At 37.1% G+C, this 21279-nt stretch overlaps 1 protein-coding gene across 6 annotated transcripts in view; it reads right to left on the bottom strand.

Moving 5' to 3' along the window:
* Positions 1 to 18543: 18543 nt before the first annotated feature.
* The window catches only part of ENPP3 (ectonucleotide pyrophosphatase/phosphodiesterase 3), a 98779-nt gene continuing 96043 nt past the window's right edge, over positions 18544 to 21279 (bottom strand). For all 6 annotated transcript variants that reach the window (XM_015137433.3, XM_077999430.1, XM_015137432.3 and 3 more), the window contains one exon: positions 18544 to 18913. In XM_015137433.3, the coding sequence (XP_014992919.3) occupies positions 18743 to 18913 (171 nt within the window). In that variant the 3' untranslated portion in view covers positions 18544 to 18742. The remainder of the gene's footprint in view (positions 18914 to 21279) is intronic.

The raw sequence follows: 21279 nt of genomic DNA, 5'->3' as shown, positions 1-21279 counted from the left end.
TTAAGTATTTTCCTCCTTTCTTACCCTTAGGTATTCCATTCATAGTCATTGCTAGGAAATTTAGAAAATACAGGTAAGCAAAAAGAACACAGGTAAATTTAAACCACTCAAAATACCAAAATGAAGTTATTATCATTAATAATTTTGTACAGATTCTTCCAAACTTATTCCATTCAAATATAAACAAACAAAAGTTACCTCTTTTTTAAAAAATAAAATTGAATCAAATTCTACCTATGGCTTTGTGACTTGCTTTTTACTTAACAACATATCAAAAACAATTTTTCATATAAAAATAGAAATTTCTCTTATTTTACTGCCCTATCAATTGCAAAACATGGTGCCCTCATGTATTAATCAGCCCACTATGTCCAACATTTACATCATTCCTCACTTTTCACTATTACTTTAAGCAACATCACAACAAGTATCGTTCACGCGTTTTTGAGCATTTGCCAATTATTACTTAAAGATAAATTGCCAAAGCTCAAGCCAGCTGGTTCTTAAGGCTTTGAAACACTGCCCTGGTGAAAGATGGTATTCAGTAACAGTTTCACCAGTGATGTCGAAAGCACCACAAAGCCCTTCTAGAGGAGCAGAGCGAACCAATGAGCCCAAAAATAATCCCAGGACAAGGAAGAGGCAGTTTCACTGCTTCTCTAGGAGACCCCCGCACTGGGACTTTTACAATTCATGGATGATGATGCAAACAATTGTTACTCTGTTGCCCCCACCACAAACTTATAAAATGAGACAGTAACAGAGGGATTATTATCCCTGAAGACTGGAGTCCAGGGGTTTTCTGAGAACTCATTGCTAGTACTAAGGAAGCAGCGTAAAAGCCAGCCTTGGGTATAAAAGCTTATCTACAGTTGTTGGTAAAAGCTGATGCTTCAGAGATGCAGAATTTATTAATCTAACACTCAAATTGCTCTTATGTGCAAGACACTCTCCTAAGTGCTTTATAAATTTTGGATTATTTAATTCTCATAACAATGCTATAATAAAGCGGATATCATTTTTATCCTCATCTTCACAAGAAGAGGTTAAGTTACTTGTTAGAGTTAGCTCTAGAGTCCATGTGTCTAACCACAAAGCAGCATTGCCCATCAGAGGATGTCCCTAATCCAACTAAGAGCATCCTCAACTACCCCTACATACATGGGGTAATAAATATTCAGCTTTCCAACCAAGCAGGAAGCACCACTGACTGGTATTGCCATAGTAAACACGATGGAAACCAAACTTTGCACACAAGAAGTCAGTTCATACCTAAAATACCTGGAATAAGTTTAGATAATACATTCCCTATACCTGGTTTAGCTCTAGTTTCATTTGCCACTTATTAATTTTAACGATTTATTTTCCTGGGAAGATCCAATTTTTTTCTTAATAAATCATAATTGGAGTATTTAAGATCTTAAACTTTTCAAAGCCCTTGACATCTCATTTAATCCCCCGAACAACCAGTTTGGAAGGTACTGAGGCTTAGAAAGGCTGGGTGACTTGTTTGTGGTCACTTGGTTAGATAAATAACAGAGGCCAGATGTGAACACATGTCTTCTAACTGCTACTTTCCACTCCATCATAATCCACTTATCTCTGTAAGTTTGCAACAGGCACTGAAACCAAGCAGAATGTGAGAGAGCGTGCTGATATGTCAAAAAATATAGGTATGTAGGTAGACACACTACACGCGCACACACACTCACACACTCACAACATAATGTTGCATGTGTTTGGAATTCAACTGTCTGGTAAGCTCACCTTCCAGAATTCAAGACCAACTGATCTTTTTTTTGTCACTTCATTAATATCCTAAACATTTGTAGTATTTTTACCACAACTCATTTTTACGTGATTGTCTCCCTCTCTGAGACTGTAAGCTCCCCCAAGGGGTACACCAAGACCTCATTGAGCCATGTCTGGTTCAATGTCTGGTATGTAGAAAGGATTCAGTAAATATTCATTGATTGAGTAAATAATGGGATGAATGAATACTTGCATCTAAGAAGGCAGCATAAAATGATTTGATACAACCAGTGCTCACAGCATGAAGCTCATAGGAGCTCCCTGTAGATTTGTTCTTAAATTCTACAACCACAAGTCTATTTATAGTTGGTTTTTATGGTATTAAGTAACTTATTAGATGATTTCCAAATCAACCCGTGTTGGTTTACTAGGGTTATTATAACAAAATATCACAGACTAAGTGGCTTAAAAAATAGAATTTTCTTTTCTCACAGTTCTGGAGGCTAGAAGTCCAAAATCAAGGTGTAGCAGGGCTGGTTTCTTCAGGAAGGAGCTGTCCCAGGCCTATCTCTTGGGTTGTAGATGACTATCTTCTCCCCGAGTCTGCAGGTCATCTTCCCTCTGTAATTGTGTCTGAATTCTCCCTTTTTATAAGGACACCAGTCATATAGGATTAGGGCTTATCCTAATGACCTCCTGTTAACTTAATTACCTCTGTAAAGACCCTACCTTCAAATACAGTCACATTCTGGGTATTGTGGTTAGGACTTCAAAAATATGAATTTTGGGTGGAACGCAAGTCAGCCCATAACACCATCTCTGTAATACAGGTGAGAAAAGTGACAAGCGGGGCTGGTATAGGCAGTCACACAACAGCAGAGAGAGAAGTGACATCCAACAACCCAAAACTAGAGGAGAGAACGGGGTGGGGTGTGGGTGACAGCGAGAACGCAATAAAGACCAATAACAAAATATTTTTTAAAATAAAGACCAGGCCAGGCGCAGTGGCTCAAGCTTGTAATCCCAGCACTTTGGGAGGCCGAGGCGGGCGGATCAATTGAGGCCAGGAGTTCAAGACCAGCCTGGCCAATGTGGTGAAGCCCCATTTCTACTAAAAATACAAAAAAATTAGCCGGGCATGGTGGCAGGTGCCTGTAATCCCAGCTACTCGGGAGGCTGAGGCAGGAGAATGGCTTGAATCTGGGAGGTGGAGGTTGCAGTGAGTCAAGATCATGCCATTGCACTCCATCCTGGGCAGCAAGAGCAAAACTCCATCTCAAAAATAAATAAATAAATAAATAAAAAGACCAAAGAAAAGAAAAGAGACTAAACAAAGGGCAGAATACATGGATGTTCATGATAATGAACAGAGTCTTTGGCAAAATATTTGGTTATGTTTAGAACAGCCATTTAAAAGAGCAGAAAGGCTGTAATAAAATTTTTTAAAAATGTGGTCCTTCAAGTATGTTATACAGATTTAAATATTGCTTCTTAAAAGGTAAACCTCAAGGCACATGAAACGTGTTTCTACTGGCCGGGAACAGTGGTTCATGCCTGTAATCCCAGAACTTTGGGAGGCTGAGGGGGGTGGATCACTTGAGGCCAGGAGTTTGAGACCAGCCTGGTCCACATGGTGAAACCCCGTCTCTGCTAAAAAAAAAAAACAAAAAACAAACAAACAAAAAAACCCAGAAAAAATAAGCCAGACATGGTGGCATGGGCCTGAAGTCCCAGCTACTCAGGAGGATGAGGCACGAGGATTGCTTGAATCGAGAGAGGGAGGTTGCAGTGAGCTGAGATTGTACCACAGCACTCCAGCCTGGGTGACAGAGTGAGACTGTCTCAAAAAGAAAAAAGAGAAAGAAAGGAAGAAAAAGAAAGAAAAGAAAGAAGAAAGAAAGAGAAAGAGAGAAAGAAAGGAAGAAAGGAAGAAAGAAAAAGAAAGAAAGAAAGAGAAAGAAAGAAAAGAAAGAAAACAAAGAAAGGAAGGAAGAAAGAAAAAGGAAAGAGAGAGAAAGGAGGGCGGAAGGAAGGAAGGAAGGAAGGAAGGAAGGAAGGAAGGAAGGAAGGAAGGAAGGAAGGAAGGAAAGAATGTATCTACTTAAAAAGACTGAATTCCTAATGGCTCCAATGGTCCCTCATAACCCATCTCAAAGTGAATTACCACAAATCATAGATTTGAAAATGAAAAAATAAAATATCAGATAGTTCAAAAAATAGCTGAAAATAGTAGAAATAGACATATTCTATTCTTTACTTTTTTCTGTTAGTTTTTCTTTGCCACCCACCTTCTAGGACAACTGCTTAAACATCCTGGAAGAATGAATCACCACGTGTAAGGAAACCCAGGAGTACTGGTTTCTTGGAAGTCTCGTAGGTGAGTCATATATCATAGATTTGCCTTTAACAATTTCGTTTGGAAAAAAGTTTTCACATTTCCCAAATCTACAGTATGTCTGTTAAGCAGACTTAAATTTAAACACCATGAAATAGCACATAGCTTGTTAAAGCTGGAAAGTGTTATACTGTGTGCTTTTTGTTGCAAAAGGTATTTTCACCTCATCATGTTGCCTTTCGTATTCTTTTTTTAAACCATCACTATCATCAGTAATTGTGTTAATTAGTATTACTAATGTAACTGCTCTAACAAATCTACCAAAAATAGGTAAGGTATAAACACAGCCACACAGAGTATTTTAGTTACGACAGCTTGGTTCTTCCCTTGGCAACCTTAACATTTTCGTATTTGGAAATTGACCAAGTATGAGGATACATTCTATTACATGCAGATAACTCTTTTCATGTTGGACACTTCCAAATTATTTCCTGAGTACATGAGGAGGTTTGAATTTGGTCTAGAGTTCTTGATATCCCTGAAACCTCTTCATGGGATTCTTCAATGTAGGCCAGGGTCTGGATAGCTAAAGTTGTTCCGAAGGGTTTAATTTTACCCCCCTTTGAATAGCCAAGAGTTTCCACATCTGTAAAATAGCGTAGAATAAAGGAAAGGTTAAATGAAATAATGTACGCAGAGCACTTGGTATAGTGCTTGGAAATAGGGGCAGATAATAATCAATACACAGACTATGACCCTATGCAAGCAGTGCTAGAAGGATACACATCCTAATATTAGCGGTGATTTGTTCTGCTTGGTGGCACCATGAATGCTTATTTCTTTGGCCTATCAATATTTCTCTGTTTAAAGTAAATATTTATAGCTTTATAATAAGTAGAATTAAGAGGTTATTTTTAGTCCTTAGGATAATATTTTAAATTCAGTACAAGCATTTAATTCATTTCTCTTTACTCCTGAGATTTTCCTTTTAACTGGATAGTCCAAAATATCCACTTATAAAATGTCCTAGTTCTCCACTGGAAATGTAAGACGTGCTTAAATTTTTGTTAGTCACATAAAGATATAATAATAAAGTACATGGGGAAGAAAATGCTCACCTAGGAAAGTAGTCTTTTTTTTTTTTTTTCTCCTTCAGCATTCTAAACTTGGAGCGAAAGTATTAACAACAGATAACCTGGTACTCCTAGCAGCATTTTCAGTTAAGAGGAACTGGATCACTGCCTGAAAGTCCAAGTGACCCACAAGTGCCTGAAATCCCCTGGTAGTTTCTCTTCTCACCCTGTGCCTGTTCTGAGGCCAAACTCAGCATTTTGCCACATCCCCCAAATAAATCCACCACCACAGTGACTTTGTTAGTAGTACCAATTTTACTGAAGAGGAATTCTAGGGGAATTGAGAAAGAGAAATCACATCATCCACCACCCTGCAAACTTAAATAAAGTGAGGCTTCAAGATTTTCCCCCAAACTCCTCTCTCTCAAAATCCTGTGTATTGTCCTGGAATTCAAATCCAGCCTTTGACATGATTCCTTAGTTACTGAAAAAGAAACCCAGGCATGTAGTCAACAATGCCCTCCACAGACAACATCCATCACCACCACAGGAAAAACAAACCAGAAAACAGATCAATAACTATCTAGTGTTAGTCAAGTCTGACCCCTGAATGTTTTACCCTCCATCTAAAGCAATTTATCACAATATTTACAATATTTACCCAGCACAGCAGGGTGCGTGTGTGAGTAAGGGCGGGAGGTGTGGTGGTGGTGAAATTCTGCAGCAAAAATAATATAATTTTCACCAGATGGGTAAATACACAAAAGGGTTATACATCCATAAACACATAGGGATACATATACAATACGAAAGTGACAGCGACTCTCTCAGTTCTGCTCTCAGCCTGTCTTTTCCCTGAGTTTTGGTTTCTGATGACAATGATCTGGACAGCCCTGAAGTCCCAAGTGATGGGACTGGGATTTTTGACTTAAGTTCCCTCTGTGTGAGAGCCTTCACCTGTATGTCCTCTTAAAATTGAGGATTTTTACTAAAAGAGTAGATTTTAGATGCTCTAGCTACCAAGCAAAAAAGGGGCAACTATGTGAGATGATGGATATGTTAATTTGCTTGACTCTAGTAACCATTTCACTATGTATATGCATATCAAAATATCATGTTGTACACCTTAAATATATACAATCAAATAAATAAAATAATTGTAAACGCCCATGACAGTAGTTTCTGCAAACACATGGACCTCCAATGCAAGTATTTTTTTAAAAACTTTTTGAAAACTCTAAAAAAGCCTTTCCTCTATATATGTTTGTATAACACATTTGATTAAGTTGAATTTTAATTGAAAATACAGAGACAATTTCTACTTCTTCTTCAACAGCAGTGTGTCCTAATAGCATATAAAACTGTATAGAACATGAGAATAAGACTTATCTGATAGCTGTCATGAATCCAAATTCAAGCTTTTTTCCGACTATTTACACCATCACTCAGCAACCATTTAGTAATTGTCCAGTTACTGTTTCCAAGTATGTGGACCTTGGCTTGTAAAGTAAAATTGGGGAAAGAGGAAAACCTGCCCTACAAAGTTTCCATCAAATAAGTCTAAACTGCAGACAAGTCTTGAGTCACTCTGACTCTACTTGGTTATTGAATTATATGGAAACTTTTCTCTACTCGTTGGCACTGCTAAAACCTCCAGACGACGGGTTTCCAGTCTTACGGTGTGGTGTGCTGTTTTACTTTAATTGCCTTTTGAAACACAAGATAGTTTTATTTTCTACTTTCACCCTGCTGTTTTGGGGTTTCAAAATTTATATTTGCATATTATCTAGGTTATTCTTATTTTTAAATAAAGGTAATGAGATTTCAGATTTTAATATTTGATCTCTTTGTTACCCATTGCTTCTTAACATATCAGCCACCCTGACTGAGGCAGTCACATTCCATGGTTGTCCCAGACATACCTAATGAATACAGCTCCCCTGAAGCAAATATGTGAGGGAGGAGAGCGTATTTGCCCTGGTGAGCTCCAGTCTGCCATTTTGCTGATCATTCTCCCATTATCAGCATCTTATCCTCAAAGCTTTACCCACAGCACGTATTATCTCTCCATATCCCAGAAAAAACAAAACTAAGAATTGAATGCATTAATCTCTTAGGAATATATACAATTCAAAAGAAGCATAAAGGATGTGAAGAATTTATCTCCTCTCCTATGGGAATAGTTCAGGTCCCAGAAAGAAAAGTTTTCAGAAAGGGCTTTAAATCCAGTTGGTTTCACCCTGTTGGCCATCCCATACGCTGCACAGAGGGGGATGATACGTAAGACTAAAAACAATACTCTAAATTTCCTGAACCTCACTTGCTGCATCTGTACCTACTTTCAGAGTTCCTTAAAAAAGTTGGTTGTGTGAACTTTAAAAAGTAGTATCTTGTGAGTGCACGTAAGAACTGATGGAATCTGAAAAAGGTCTGTAAACTTGTTAACAGTATTGTACCAGTGACATGTCCTGGTTTTGATATTTTACCATAGCCATGTAACACGTTACCAGTGGTGGAAGCTAGCTAAAGGGTATACTGGGCCCTTTGTGCTATTTTTTTCAATTTTCTGTGAGTCTATAATAATTTCAAAAATAATAAATGTGATATATACACTTTAATTTTAAGAGCAATAGTGTCATCAGAAGTTCTGACATTAATAAGGTACAAAACATATGCAATTGACAGTATTCAACAGTTTTGGACTTACAAAAATGACAATTTCATATGGTATCCTAATACTATAAAACGTGTAAAGTGCAGTTATACTTGGGGTCATTGCCAATAGACTTGTTTTTGCTAACAGAAAACAAGCAAACAAAAAACCCCCACAAAATCTGAACATTTTTTTTAGTTGACTGTAATTTAGAAAATAAACTCCCCTCTATCTAGTTTCTTACACTTTTTTTTTTTTTTTTTTTTTTTTGAGACACAGTCTTCCTCTGTTCCTGTGTTGCCCCAAGTTGGAGTGCAGTGGCAACATCTTGGCTCACTGAAACCTCTGCCTCCCTGGTTCAAACGATTCTAGTGCCTCAGTCTCCTTCCTGAGTAGCTGGGATTACAGGAGTGTGCCACCATGCCCAACTAATTTGTATGTGGGTGTGTGCATATTTTTAGTAGAGATTGGTTTTGCCATGTTGCCCAGGCTGGTCTCAACTCCTGGCCTCAGGGATGCGCCTGCCTCTGTCTCCCAAAGTGCTGGGATTACAGGCATGAGCCACTGAACCCAACCTAGTTTCTTATTCTTGAGATGGATCTTAGGAAACGGTTATAAGAGTCTGAGAGGACAAGAAATGTGTTCTAACAGCAGTGCCGGCTTCCACCGCTCCTTGAACACAGTGCATATCCCTGTGTTGACTGCTTCCCCAAATATCGGCCTGGCTAACACTTTGCCTCCTCTAAATCTTTGCTCAGATTTCAGCATCTCAAAGAGGCCTCCCTTGACTGCTCTGCTTAATATTTCTTGCAACCCACATTTCACAACGTCCCTACATTCAATTTTTCTTTCTTTCTTTCTTTGGAGACGAGGTCTCGCTGTGGTACCCAGGCTGGAGTGCAGTGGCATAATCACGGCACACAACAGCCTAGACCTCTTGGGCTCAAGTGATCCTTCCACCTCGGCCTCTGGAGCAGCTGGGACTACACAGCTTCTTTTTACTCTTATTTACTTCTTTTCTTTTCTGTGGCATTTATCACTTTTGGTTTGTTTGTTTGTTTTTGTTTTTTGAGACAGAGTCTCCCTCTATCAGGCTGGAGTGCAATGGCGCAATCACGGCTCACCACAACCTCCACCTCCTGGGTTCAGGCGATTCTCCTGTCTCAGCCTCCCAAGTAACTGGGATTACAGGCGCACGCTGCCACTCCTGGCTAATTTTTTGTGTTTTAGTAGAGACGGGGTTTCACCGTCTTGTCTAGGCTGGTCTCAAACTCCTGAGCTCTGGCAATCCCCCCGCCTCGGCCTCCCAAAGGATTACAGGTGTGAGCCACCGTGCCTGGCCGCATTTACCACTTTCTAACACATATAATTTAATTTTCTCATTTGCTGTACCTGTTGTTTACTGTGTCTTCCCTGCTAGAATATAAGGCTGTAAAGGGCAAGGATATTTGTCGAGTTTGTTCCCTGATTATCCAAAGGCCCCTAGAACAGTGTCTGTAACATAAAAGGAGCTCAATAAACATTCACAGAATAAATAGATTTAAGGAGATCTTGAATAGGCAAGACATGTCTAGTCTTGAAAGACTAGACATCGGAATGACTACAGAAGACAGTTGCTCCAGATTCAGAGATAGCAAGAGAGGAAGACAGTGAGTCATTTGATGAACTCCCTTATATCAAAGTAATCAATTGAAGATTTGATTCTAAATTTCTGTTCTCAATTTGTAGAAAACTTTGCTTACATGCTATAAAAGGCTGACGTCAGAATCTGAGGTGAGAGTTGATGATGAAATCTCTGCAAACTAAGCCCGTTTTCTGAGATGAGATTTAGACAGATTTGGAGGATGTATCCACTGCCATGGCCTGTTGATCTGAGCCACTGTGGCCAATCTGTTGCAGTTTTTTGTCAATATCCAAAAGTAACAATATTGCCATGGTTCCTTTTTGTAAAATTGTTAATGTGGCCACAAGATAAAAATATCCTTGGACCTAACCAATAAATGGGGATTGTAATAGAGGCCGACCAAATTTGAAGATCAGGGCAACCACAAACCATGATGAAGGATGCTATTAATGTGACTAACTCATCTGGCAGGAAATACGGAAGTCAAACCTCCAAATCATAGGGCAAAGATCAATCTGACACAATCCACAAATTTGAATCACTTGTGCATAAATCCAAGTGAAGCAGAATTGCCTAGTTCATTCAAAAAGCCTGCTTTATATATGCCTGAGAGAGGATGATGCTACCATGTGGCAGCCTCTGTTGGACACAGTTTATATCTGGTAAGTTATTGAATCCTTGCAACAGCTCTCTAAGGTAGGTATTAAATGATCCCCCTTTTGCAGAAGAGAAAACCAAACTGTAGAGTTTAAGGAACCTGTTCCAGATCACACAGACAGGATTTAAACCTTGGTGTTTATAACTTAGGAACCCATGTTCTTATCAATACACTACTGCCTTCTAACACTCAAATGAGAGCAGATGATTCCTTAGGAGATGATTATAAGCAAACTTTGTGGTTATTACTCTAAGGAGACAAGACAGAAGGAAGTCATTGTGTTAATCATTACACGTATTTTCTTAATTTCAAGGAATACGAAAACTGTTGTAAAGTCTTCATTAGAGATTGACATTGTAATGCATGAACAATGTTAACAGAATGTTATGTATTTAGTCCTTAAGAAACGGACTTGCTGGCCTCTCCAGCTTTCTCCTAGACCTACAAATCTCTACACCTTAATAAACACGGTATGTTAGGATAACAGAACCAGCCTAGCTCTAAGTCCAGTGTTGTCCTTTACTATGAGTTGTTATCCAGCTAAGTTTATCCTGTGGGTTTGGATTCTCTGTCATTGGAAGGCTGAGGTTTGTTCCTGTCTGGAAGTTTGTTCAAGCGTAAGTCCATTGATTGAGGGAGAGATTGTGGTCTGCCAGGGATGCTGTGTAAAGAGGAAGTCCTTTCTTCAAACAGCCTTGTTTGTGTTTTTAAAAACTGTTAGAGTTTATGTCCTGTTTCCATTCCCATGCCCAGCCCTCCCAAAGTAAACAAATGACAAGTGGTGGTGGGAGAGTAGTGGTGATACAGGGGTGGGGACAGGGAGGAGGAAGGAAAGAGATTTCCCTAGGGGAAGAGGATTTTCAAAGAACCCAAATACAATTTGGAAATAAACTCAAGTGCCAAAACCAGATGGAGTTTACATCAAGATCAGCCCAATTTATAAGCATAAACACAGACTCCTAAAATCTTCATCTACTGGTTCTAAAATGACCAAACACTGATGGACACTCTCAGACTAAATTCCAGCTAAATGAGTGGCTAGAGGTGAATTCTTGGACCATCAGTAAGTGCACCTCTTTATTCAATTTATCCCCCTCTCTCTACCCGACCCTACCTACCAGCGGGAGAAGCAGGTTTCTACTTGCCCAGAAAATTCATTTGTTTGTGACATTTTCTAGAAGAACAGACCCAGAGCATTCTTAATTCTGACTATGGCACTAAATATCCTGAAAGAGAAAAAAAAATGCAAAAAAATGCATAAAAATAAAATTTCAGAATTTAAACTACATCTGGAATATAAGCCAATGTTGAGAATTTCCCCTCTTTCGAAGTCTGCTCCCAAGATCTTAGCTGACCTTACTTGAGTTAGAAAGTCCCCTTTCTACCAACAAGAATTCATTGTAATCCCTGATTCAGTACCATTGGAATTCACAAAAATATCCCTCTTATATGTGTGTCTCTCAAAATACATACAACTGAAAACTGCAGTAATACGTAGTTCCCTCTATTCAAAAGCAAGCAATTCTGTTGTATTAAATGCTCATCTATATGAAAAGCACTTGTCAAAAATTTGGCTTATTATATATTTCATTGTCATCAGAATAAAAAGGAAAAGGAATTACATTGCTTGGGATAGTTCTATCACCTGAAAGTCAAAAAACAGCTTGAGTCAGGTGATGATTGGTGATGGAAGCTGATGTTATAGATTCTTAACAACACCTGCATGACTCTACATTAATTCTCAACTACACATGTCTTGGATAATTAGTAAAAAAAAATAACGCAGTTATTGAAATGTCAAGCAGTAATTTCCTTTTGCTCAGATAAGTTACACTTTCCACTAGAATAAATTTTCTAAATATCCAAGACACAAGTGTTTTCTGAAAAATCTGAAATTCCTCTGAGGAAAAAAACACTGAACCAAAGTAACATGAATCGACGTTTCCCCAAATCCCATATTAAAACACTAGATTTCAAAGAAGAGATATACCCAAGAGTCATGTATTAATAGGGTTTAGTCATTGTAATCATTGCTTGTGGGATTTTGTGTGATTTAAATATTTGCATATGTAAGTATAGATATTTATATACACATTTTGGATAGTCTTACAATGAATATGTATTACTTTTATAATTAAGAAAAGTAAATTATTTTCAATGAACTAAAATTTTAAATACACCAGTTTAAGAATTACAGTTGTGCCAATATAGGAATTTTATTTTTTCTAAAATGAAGCCACAATATATGTTTACCCACTTATAGGAACTTACCCAGAAGATACACTTCCAATAATGCAAAACTGTATATATATATATATAAAATATTATTTATTGCTGGATATTTGTAGTTACAAAATGTTGGAAATAACCTAAAAGGAGAGTAATGTAATGAAATGATATACCTACACAATGGAGTACCATGCAGCAATAAACTAGGATGAAGAAGACCTATATGTATGGAGTGACTTCCGGGATATACTGTCAAGTTTTTTAAAAAGTGCAAAAGAAACCCAGGTGTGGTGTAATCCCAACACTTTGGGAGGCCAAAGCAGAATAATTGTTTGAGCTCAGGGGAGTTTGAGATCAGCCTGGGCAACATGGTGAGGCTTCATCTCCACAAAAAATTTAAAAAAAACGGTTAGCCAAGTTTGATGGCACATGCCTATGGTTCCAGCTACTCAGGGGACTGAGGCAGGAGGACTACTTAAGCCTGAGTGGTCGAGGCTGCAGTGAGTCCTATTTGAACCACTGAACTCCAGGCTGGGTAACAGAGCAAGACCCTGTCTCAAAAAAAAAAAATAAATAAATAAATAAGATATATTTTTTTAAATAAAAAAGTTCAAAAGGAACATATAATATGTCTCTTTTGCATAAAAAAGGAAAATAAGAAAAATATATCTATCTGCCTATTTTTGCAAAAACAAATACAGAAATGGTAAACCAGAAACAAATGACATTGGTCATAAACACAGGGTGGATCGAAAAAGACAGAAAGAGTGGAGGGAGGACATTTCTTCTGAGTGTCCCTTTTCATGTAATTTTGGCTTTTAAAATCATGTTAATATTTTATATACCAAAACAAATAAACTTGACTCAACAAGGATGGGGAAACTCCTTAGCAGAATATAAATAGAAACAAATGAGCAGTACTATATTTCAAATGAATAATGTAACTACACTGAAGGGGGAAAATCAAGCCCAAATAATTCTGGAACAATATTCTAACTAAGTTCTTAGCCTAGAAACACTTCTTGAATTCTACTTGGTAGAGTTCCTTCTTTAAGTGGTGTTCGTCTGCAATTCTTACTCTCCATGTACTGGAGCATGTGGATAAATACATTGACAATTTTGGGAACCAAATTTCTCACTATTGGAGAAGGAAGATACAATTATAAAATAGAAAGTTGTTATGAAAACCATGCAGTATTGAATTCATGGTTTTTATTCATGTGGTGTTAACTTTAAAAAAATCACAAATCTGTGACTTTGGAAAAGGAGGAGACTTTATTTTTTGTAAATGGTTACAGCCTGCAAAATGGTCACCCCTCAGGATGGAAAGTATTCCTCCAGCTAAGACCAGACAAGCACTTCAAAGCAGGAAAGATTGGAGTAGCAGTTTTATGCTGAAGAGGCTGGCTAAAAATACATATTCAACAGGTTATGGGAGAAGCTATAAATATTCATGAAGGTGGTCCTGACACATGCATACGGAGCAAATCTGCATGTAACATATGACCCATGTTCACTTGTGGGTGGAAACTTAACGTTCAAAAGTATTCCAGTTATGTCTACGGCCGTAACACCTTGAATGCACCCGTTCTTGTCAAATGTGTTACAGTTGGACCCTATATATCAAAAGATCTTTTCAGGTTACAAAGTAACACAAGTGAGCAACCTCTGTAAACCAGTCAGAACCAGTCCGTGGTTGGTGGTCTCCCTATCAGAAGAAAGTCACTGAAATCAGGCCCTTGTCCAATCAAAGCTGTAGTTATAGCTGGTGGAACAGCGGTTCAATTAGTCAGCATCTGGTAGCAAGATGAGTTGTAATTGTTTTAATACTGCTTATCTCAAAGCCAGTGCTTGAGAGAAAAAACAAAACAAACAAACCAAAAAAACCCTTGCGGCAGTTAGAACAGTTTATTCTAGGCCGGGTGCAGTGGCTCATGACTGTAATCCCAGCACTTTGGGAGGGCAAGGCAGGCGGATCACAAGGTCAGGAGCTGGAGATTGGCCTGGCCTAACATGATAAAACCCTGTCTCTACTAAAAATACAAAAATTAGCCAGGTGTAGTGTCATGTGCCTGCAATCCCAGCTATTCAGGAGGCTGAGGCAGGAGAATTGCTTGAACTCAGGATTCAGAGATTGCCGTGAGCCAAGATCGCGCCATTGCACTCCAGTCTAGGTGACAGAGAGAGACTCCATCTCAAAATAAATAAATAAATAAATAAAACAGTTTATTCTTTAAGTGTAGGGTGCATGACTTCATCCTTGCCTTGCATGGCCTTTGTTTTTGTATATAATTTGGTATCTTATTGCCACAGAGTCTGTTCTGTCTTATGATACTTATTTCAACATTAATGCTGGTCAATTGTGTCTAAACCACGAAAGAGTGGGTAGAATGAGGCATGTCTGACCTCCCCTCTCTCCTGGCGGTGGCCAGGAACTCAGTTTTAAGGTTTTTCTGGGGTCCTCTTGGCCACAAGAGGGTCTGTTCTATCAGTGGAAGACTTAGGACTTCAAGTTTACAGTATTATGAATACAAAGATAAATATAGGCAAAGGGACGTAGATATAGATTCCACATTTGTTGACTGAAGGTGCTTAGGTGTTATGATACCCCAGAAGCAATTAGGGCACCAGTGTCCACTAAATGGAACCAGGGCTTTTTGGAGAAAAAACTGATTCCAGAATTAGTGCAGGGAAAGTACAAAATAATCCTGATTTTTTTTGTAGTAGAAAATAGTCCTCAAAAAATAATGGGGTATGTCCAAAGGACCCAGGACCCCACTTAAAGAAGCTCCTGTTGGCCAAATCTGGGACAATCTGAGTACTGACGTAAATAATGATCTTAATGTATTCTAATCTGTTGGAATAAAAAAAAGATAAGTCTGTACAAACAATAATAAATAAATAAATAAGAAGAGAACACTTTTGCTTATAGTAGAATGCTAATAAACGTAAAATAATGGAGTTTTTAAGAATCACTCCCTTCGCAACTGCCATCGTACAAACTGAATCAGGGAAAGATTGTTAACAGCTACTGAAGCTGTTGGGTAAAAATTTAATGAGAATCAGGATATGTGTAGGGTCTCAATATCCTTCTACAAATAACTTATAAATTACTAATGGAAAAATATTGTCTTTACAGAAGAGAACCTTATGAACACTAACGTCACCAAGTGATCAAATCTGGCATGGATTAGTGATGGCACAAATGAACATCATGTGCTTCCAAATATGAAGCGCTGAGGACAAATGTCACTAATGTAGTGTCCCTGCCAAAAATGCACTGTGTTAATCCAGTCATCTGGAAATGCCAGACAAACCCAATTGAGGGACGGTCTACAAAATAAATGACCTGGACTCCTCAAAAGTATCAACATTATTTGTTAAACGCTGAGGAACTGTTGAACATTAAAAGAGACCAAAGAGAAAAAAGTAATACAATGAATGATTCTCTTCCAGATCCCAGACCAAAAAAGAAAATATCATTAAAAAATAGTTGAAAACATGAAAAAAATTGATAGGTTCATAAATTAGATGATTTGTAGCATCGTACCGACATTAAACTTACTGTGAGTTAATGTCCTTGATCTTTGCACACTGAAGTATTCAGCGTTAATGGGCATGATCACTACAATGTACTCCCAGAAGTACAGGGGTAGAAATAAAACTATATATAAATGTACATACTGAGAATGTTAATTGAGGTAGCTGGGTAAGGGTTATAAGGAGTTCTTTTCTTCATACTATTCTTTTTAAAACAGAAACAGGGTCTTACCGTGTTTCCCAGGCTGGTCTTGAACTCCTGATCTCAAGTAATTTGCCCACTTCAGCCTCCCAAAAGTGCTAGGATTACAGGTGTGAGCCACAGTGCCCGGCCTATACTATTCTTGCAAACTTTGTGTACATATAAAATCCTTTCTAAATATTTTGAAGTGTAACTAACTTTATTGCTTACTTTTTCAGATTTTTAAAAATAAAACAAGTTCATTGTAAATATAGGCTACATACTCAAAGTTATTAAGTAGATGTACCAAATCCTCTATAATTTCATGATCCATTAAATCACTGGTATTCATTCATTCAAAATGGCTTTACATATACATATTTCTTGTTAATGGAATAATGAATATGCAAAAGGAAGATATAATATTGCACAATCTCTGTGTAAAAAATATAATTTTATTAGCTGGACGTGGTGGCGGGGACCTGTAGTCCCAGCTACTTGGGAGGCTGAGGCAGGAGAATCACTTGAACCCGGGAGGCGGAGGTTGCAGTGAGCTGAGATCACACCACTGCACTCCAGCCTGGTGACAGAACGAGACTCCATCTCAAAAAAAAAAATGTAGTTTTAATTTTTCTCTTTTTATTTTTATAACAACAATTTAGCCACTTTCAGGCCAACTCAGAAGTAATGAGGAAATCCAGGGTTATTAAACTCCGTTCAGGGTTGTAAACATCCACCATCTGTCTTCCTATTGTGAGTTCTAAATTCCAGGTGATCTTATTTAGTTTCCCGGCCATGGTGGGCCAGGAGAACATTGATTGGAAAAATTGTCTCTATATGAAGAGTATTAACGTTGTTGCTGTGTATCCGGAAATAATTTCCCATTTGTGTCTTAACTTGCAGCCTCTCTGTATTGCACACTTTGCACTGCATACATCTTTGACCTAAATTCTACATGTGAAGAAACTATGTTAAAAAAAATTCAGTGGGAATAAACTAACATGTCAATTGGTTGCAATTAATAACCATAATTCAATTGAAATTCTAATAGAAATAGAATTTGTATTCCTTGAAGCGCAGGTCACAAGATTTTTCATTAGCTACAAAGCCTGTGTCCCTGGATGAACTTATCTTTATATCAGAGAAGAATCTGGAAAATTGCCAGTCTAGCAACCCCAAAATTGACCAATAGTATTGCCCCTGAAATAATTGCTGGGATCTCTTTGGTTCATAACTCTATTTTGAAAATTCAAGAAATACATATAGAGAGTTTAAAAAAACAAAAACAAAACAAAAAAAACTTCAGGCAGTACAAAGAGCAAAACATAAAAATGTTATATATTTTTCTCTTTTTTCTATTAATTCCTGCTTTCCCCAGCCCAGATTTTATTATATAAATTGGGGGCTGACAAACTACAGCCCAGGGACCCAATCTGGCCCTCTACTTGTTTTTGTAAATAAAGTTTTATTGGAACATAAGTGATATGGTCTGGATCTGTGTCCCCACCCAAATCTCATCTCGAATTGTAATCCCCACGTGCTGAGGGAGGGAAGTGTTTGGATCGTGGGGGCAGTTTTCCCCATGCTGTTCCCATAATAGTGAGTGAGTTCTCATGAGATCTGATTGTTTTATAAGTGTCTGGCATTTTATCTGCTTACACTCACTCCGTCCTTTCGTCCTTTCGCCTTGTGAAGAAAGTGCTTGCTTCCCCTTCTCCTTCTGCCGTGATTGTAAGTTTCCTGAGGCTTCCCCAGCCATGCGAAACAGTGAATCAATTAAACCTCTTTTCTTTATAAACTACCCAGTCTCAGGTATTTCTTTATAGCCGTGTGAAAGCAGACTAATAGAACAACAACTCTTATTTTTTTTTTTGTATTATCTATGGCTGCTTTCTTGATGCCACAGCAGAGTAAGTAGTTGTAACAGAGATTGTATAGTCTAAAAAATTTACCATCTAGTCCCTTACAGAAAAGTTTGCTGACCCCTGAAAAATGACAGTAGACTACATACATTGTTCTACCACTTGCTTTCTCACTTAACAATAGTGATACATTCAAGATATATATAGATCTACTTCTGTCTTTATAGAGGTGGAACAATATTTGCTTAAACAAATTTCATAATTTGCTTAACCAGTCTTTTAGGTTGTTTTCTGTGTTTTGCTATCATAAAAGATGTCATTTTCATGCATTTGTGTCAAGCACATCTGTTGGGACAGTTTTTACAGGTGAAATTACAGCGTAAAAGTTCTGTGCATTTTAAATTTTAATCAGTATTGCCAATCAAATACAAAAAGTTTTACAACAAAACTGATTTAGAGCTGATTCAGTTCCCAAGTGAGACATACTTCTTTTGTTCTCCCTTTTGTTTAGATAATTCTGGGCAGAAAAATATATTCAAAGATTCTGAGATAAAACATGTAATAAGGAAGGTATAATCTGTCATGAGATTAGAGTTTAAAAATCCAACAAAAAAGGGAAGGTGTAAGATAGCATCATCTGTGTGAAAAATATAACTTTAATATAATACATATTCATAGAAATGAAAAAGAGAAAAGGGAATGATAAAAATTATGGCTTTTAGGGGACTTAAGGAAAAATAGAAAACTTTATTTTATAATTCTCCAGAAAAAATCATTTACATTTTTCCAAAATTACTTTATACAGTAAATTATACATTAAGTAGACATTATTAAGTTAAATAGTGGTTTCAAATGTTGGTAAATATGTCTTTAGCTGCAAAATTTCAGAGACAGGCTGCGCTTTATCCTGATAGAAGTCAAGCCCAGTGAGAAGCTCTACATCACGGACCCGGGCAATGTGAGCTGTAAATCTTTCTTCAACCCAAAGAGCTTCCGGTTTACCTTCCTGAAAAAGAAAAGCACAACACTTTCTTTTTCACAAGGTGGTACTTTTCATGAACAGAAATATTTTTATTGCTTAGAAGTTGTCTTTTTGCCGATGATATTTACCTCCTTAAATCTTAATTTGATACAGCTAAATTTAGTTTTTTAAATAAAAAGAAAAGCACAAAGTATACCATAACTAACATAGAACACAGTAGTCAAAATTTATCCATTTTTATGTTTATTTCAGATATAAATTTTTTAATGAAATTAAATATTGCAGATGAAGTTAAGTTCCCAGTGCTCCTCTGTTCAGAACTAAACATCCTTATATCAGGGTGAATCCCAGTCTGTTTTTTCAAACTTTTACTGTACATCACTATACAATATGTACTATTGATGAGTTTTTAAACTTATGTTAATATTATAAGTGGTATTCTACAAATTTTTTTATTCAGTATTAATGTTTGTAATCTATAGTGATATATCTAGGTCTTGTTAAGTGACTTGTTCTTAGCTGTGGTTTGATATTTTCTCATTTAAATGCAGCACAATTAAAATTTTCATTACATGTTGATAAAATTTTTATTATAAATAATGCTATAATAAATAACTTGGTATATGTCTCCTGTGTTCAAGAGCATGAGTTTCTAGGATATATTAATAAAATTGCTGGGCCATAGAGTACATTCAATTTTTTTTTTTTTGACATTGTCACTCTGTCACCCAGGCTGGAGTGCAATGGCGTGATCTCAGTTCACTGCAACCTCCACCTCCTAGGTTCAAGCAATTCTCCAGCCTCAGCCTCCCAAGTAGCTGGGATTACAGGCACCCACCACCACATCTAGCTAATTTTTTAATATTTTTAGTAGAGATGGAGTTTCACCATGTTGGCCAGGCTAGTCTTAAACTCCTGATCTCAGGTGATCCACCTGTCTTGGCCTCCCAAAGTGCTGGGATTCCAGGCATGAGCCACTACGTGCCACCGAGTACATTAAATTTTAACTTTATCAGATATTAAACCCAGCACTCCTCAAAGTCTTCATACCAATTTACAGTTCAATAGGCAGTGAAAGATAATTCCCGTTTCCCCACATCTTTGCCAAACCATGGGTGTAAAATAGTGTTTTATGCCATTTTTATTTTATTATGCTGTCTATTGTTATATTTGTGCATCTTTTCAGTTATTTCTCGACCGTTTTATTTTTAATTTTTTTTACAATATGAAAGTTAGTTCAATAATTTAGAAACATGGGTTTCTATCACATTCTTTATTCTTTATTATAAAGAATAATATAAGAATATTAAACCCAGCACTCCTCAAAGTCTTCATACCAATTTACAGTTCAATAGGCAGTGAAAGATAATTCCCGTTTCCCCACATCTTTGCCAAACCATGGGTGTAAAATAGTGTTTTATGCCATTTTTATTTTATTATGCTGACTATTGTTATATTTGTGCATCTTTTCAGTTATTTCTCGACCGTTTTATTTTTAATTTTTTTTACAATATGAAAGTTAGTTCAATAATTTAGAAACATGGGTTTCTATCACATTCTTTATTATTTATTATAAAGAATAATTTTCTGGTATTCTTATGATATTGCTAAAGTTCAGTTAACTTTTCACATAATAAGAAAGTTTCAAAGTTTGTTTAATCAGATTACTGTATTTTCATGATTCTCATTTGACTTCGACGCAGTGGTTTACTTGTTTAAGTATGCAGGCTTAATACAGATAGCCACTATCTGAGCCAGAGGAAGTGTAAGAGGAAATACTTTTTGTTCCTAACCTCTAAAGCACTTGTGTCAGATTCACAAAGCGAGCTAATATTAAAAAAAAAAAAAAAAAAAAAAAAATTCACTATGTTAGTTTGAGTTCATTCTTTCAATGGGAGTCTAATTCAAAGTCTTTCTATTCTGCCTTTACTATTGCCCATTTCAGTAGCACCTAATATCTTTGATCACTTTTTTCCATAACGTTTTCTCCCATTTGGTTTATATGACTCTACTCTCTCCTGACTTATTCGGCATCCATCCAACTAAATGTTTACCCAGCACCTGACAGTCTTCCCTCTTTTAAATTTGCAGGGAAATGACCACAAAGCATAGCACAAAACTATACTTATGCAGAGACGATACTTAAGGTATTTAACACTGAGTAAGTCGCTGGCACCAACTAATCTGAACAGAAGCCAGCTGTAGACAACTGCCCTTGCTGCACCAGTCCATGCCAACAGAATAGGCTACACAGTTTTATGAGCTATATTTGAATATACTTTGATATTAATATATGTGTGCAGAGGGGGGTACGTGTGTGTGTGTGTACAAATGATCTGTTACAGAATTAAGTGTATTGTATATCCCAAAAGTACAACTCATTTTTTGAG

The sequence above is a fragment of the Macaca mulatta genome, chromosome 4, assembly GCF_049350105.2.
Source record: "Macaca mulatta isolate MMU2019108-1 chromosome 4, T2T-MMU8v2.0, whole genome shotgun sequence".
NCBI classification, from domain to species: Eukaryota; Metazoa; Chordata; class Mammalia; order Primates; family Cercopithecidae; genus Macaca; species Macaca mulatta.
This window is presented reverse-complemented; position numbering and strand designations above follow the sequence as displayed.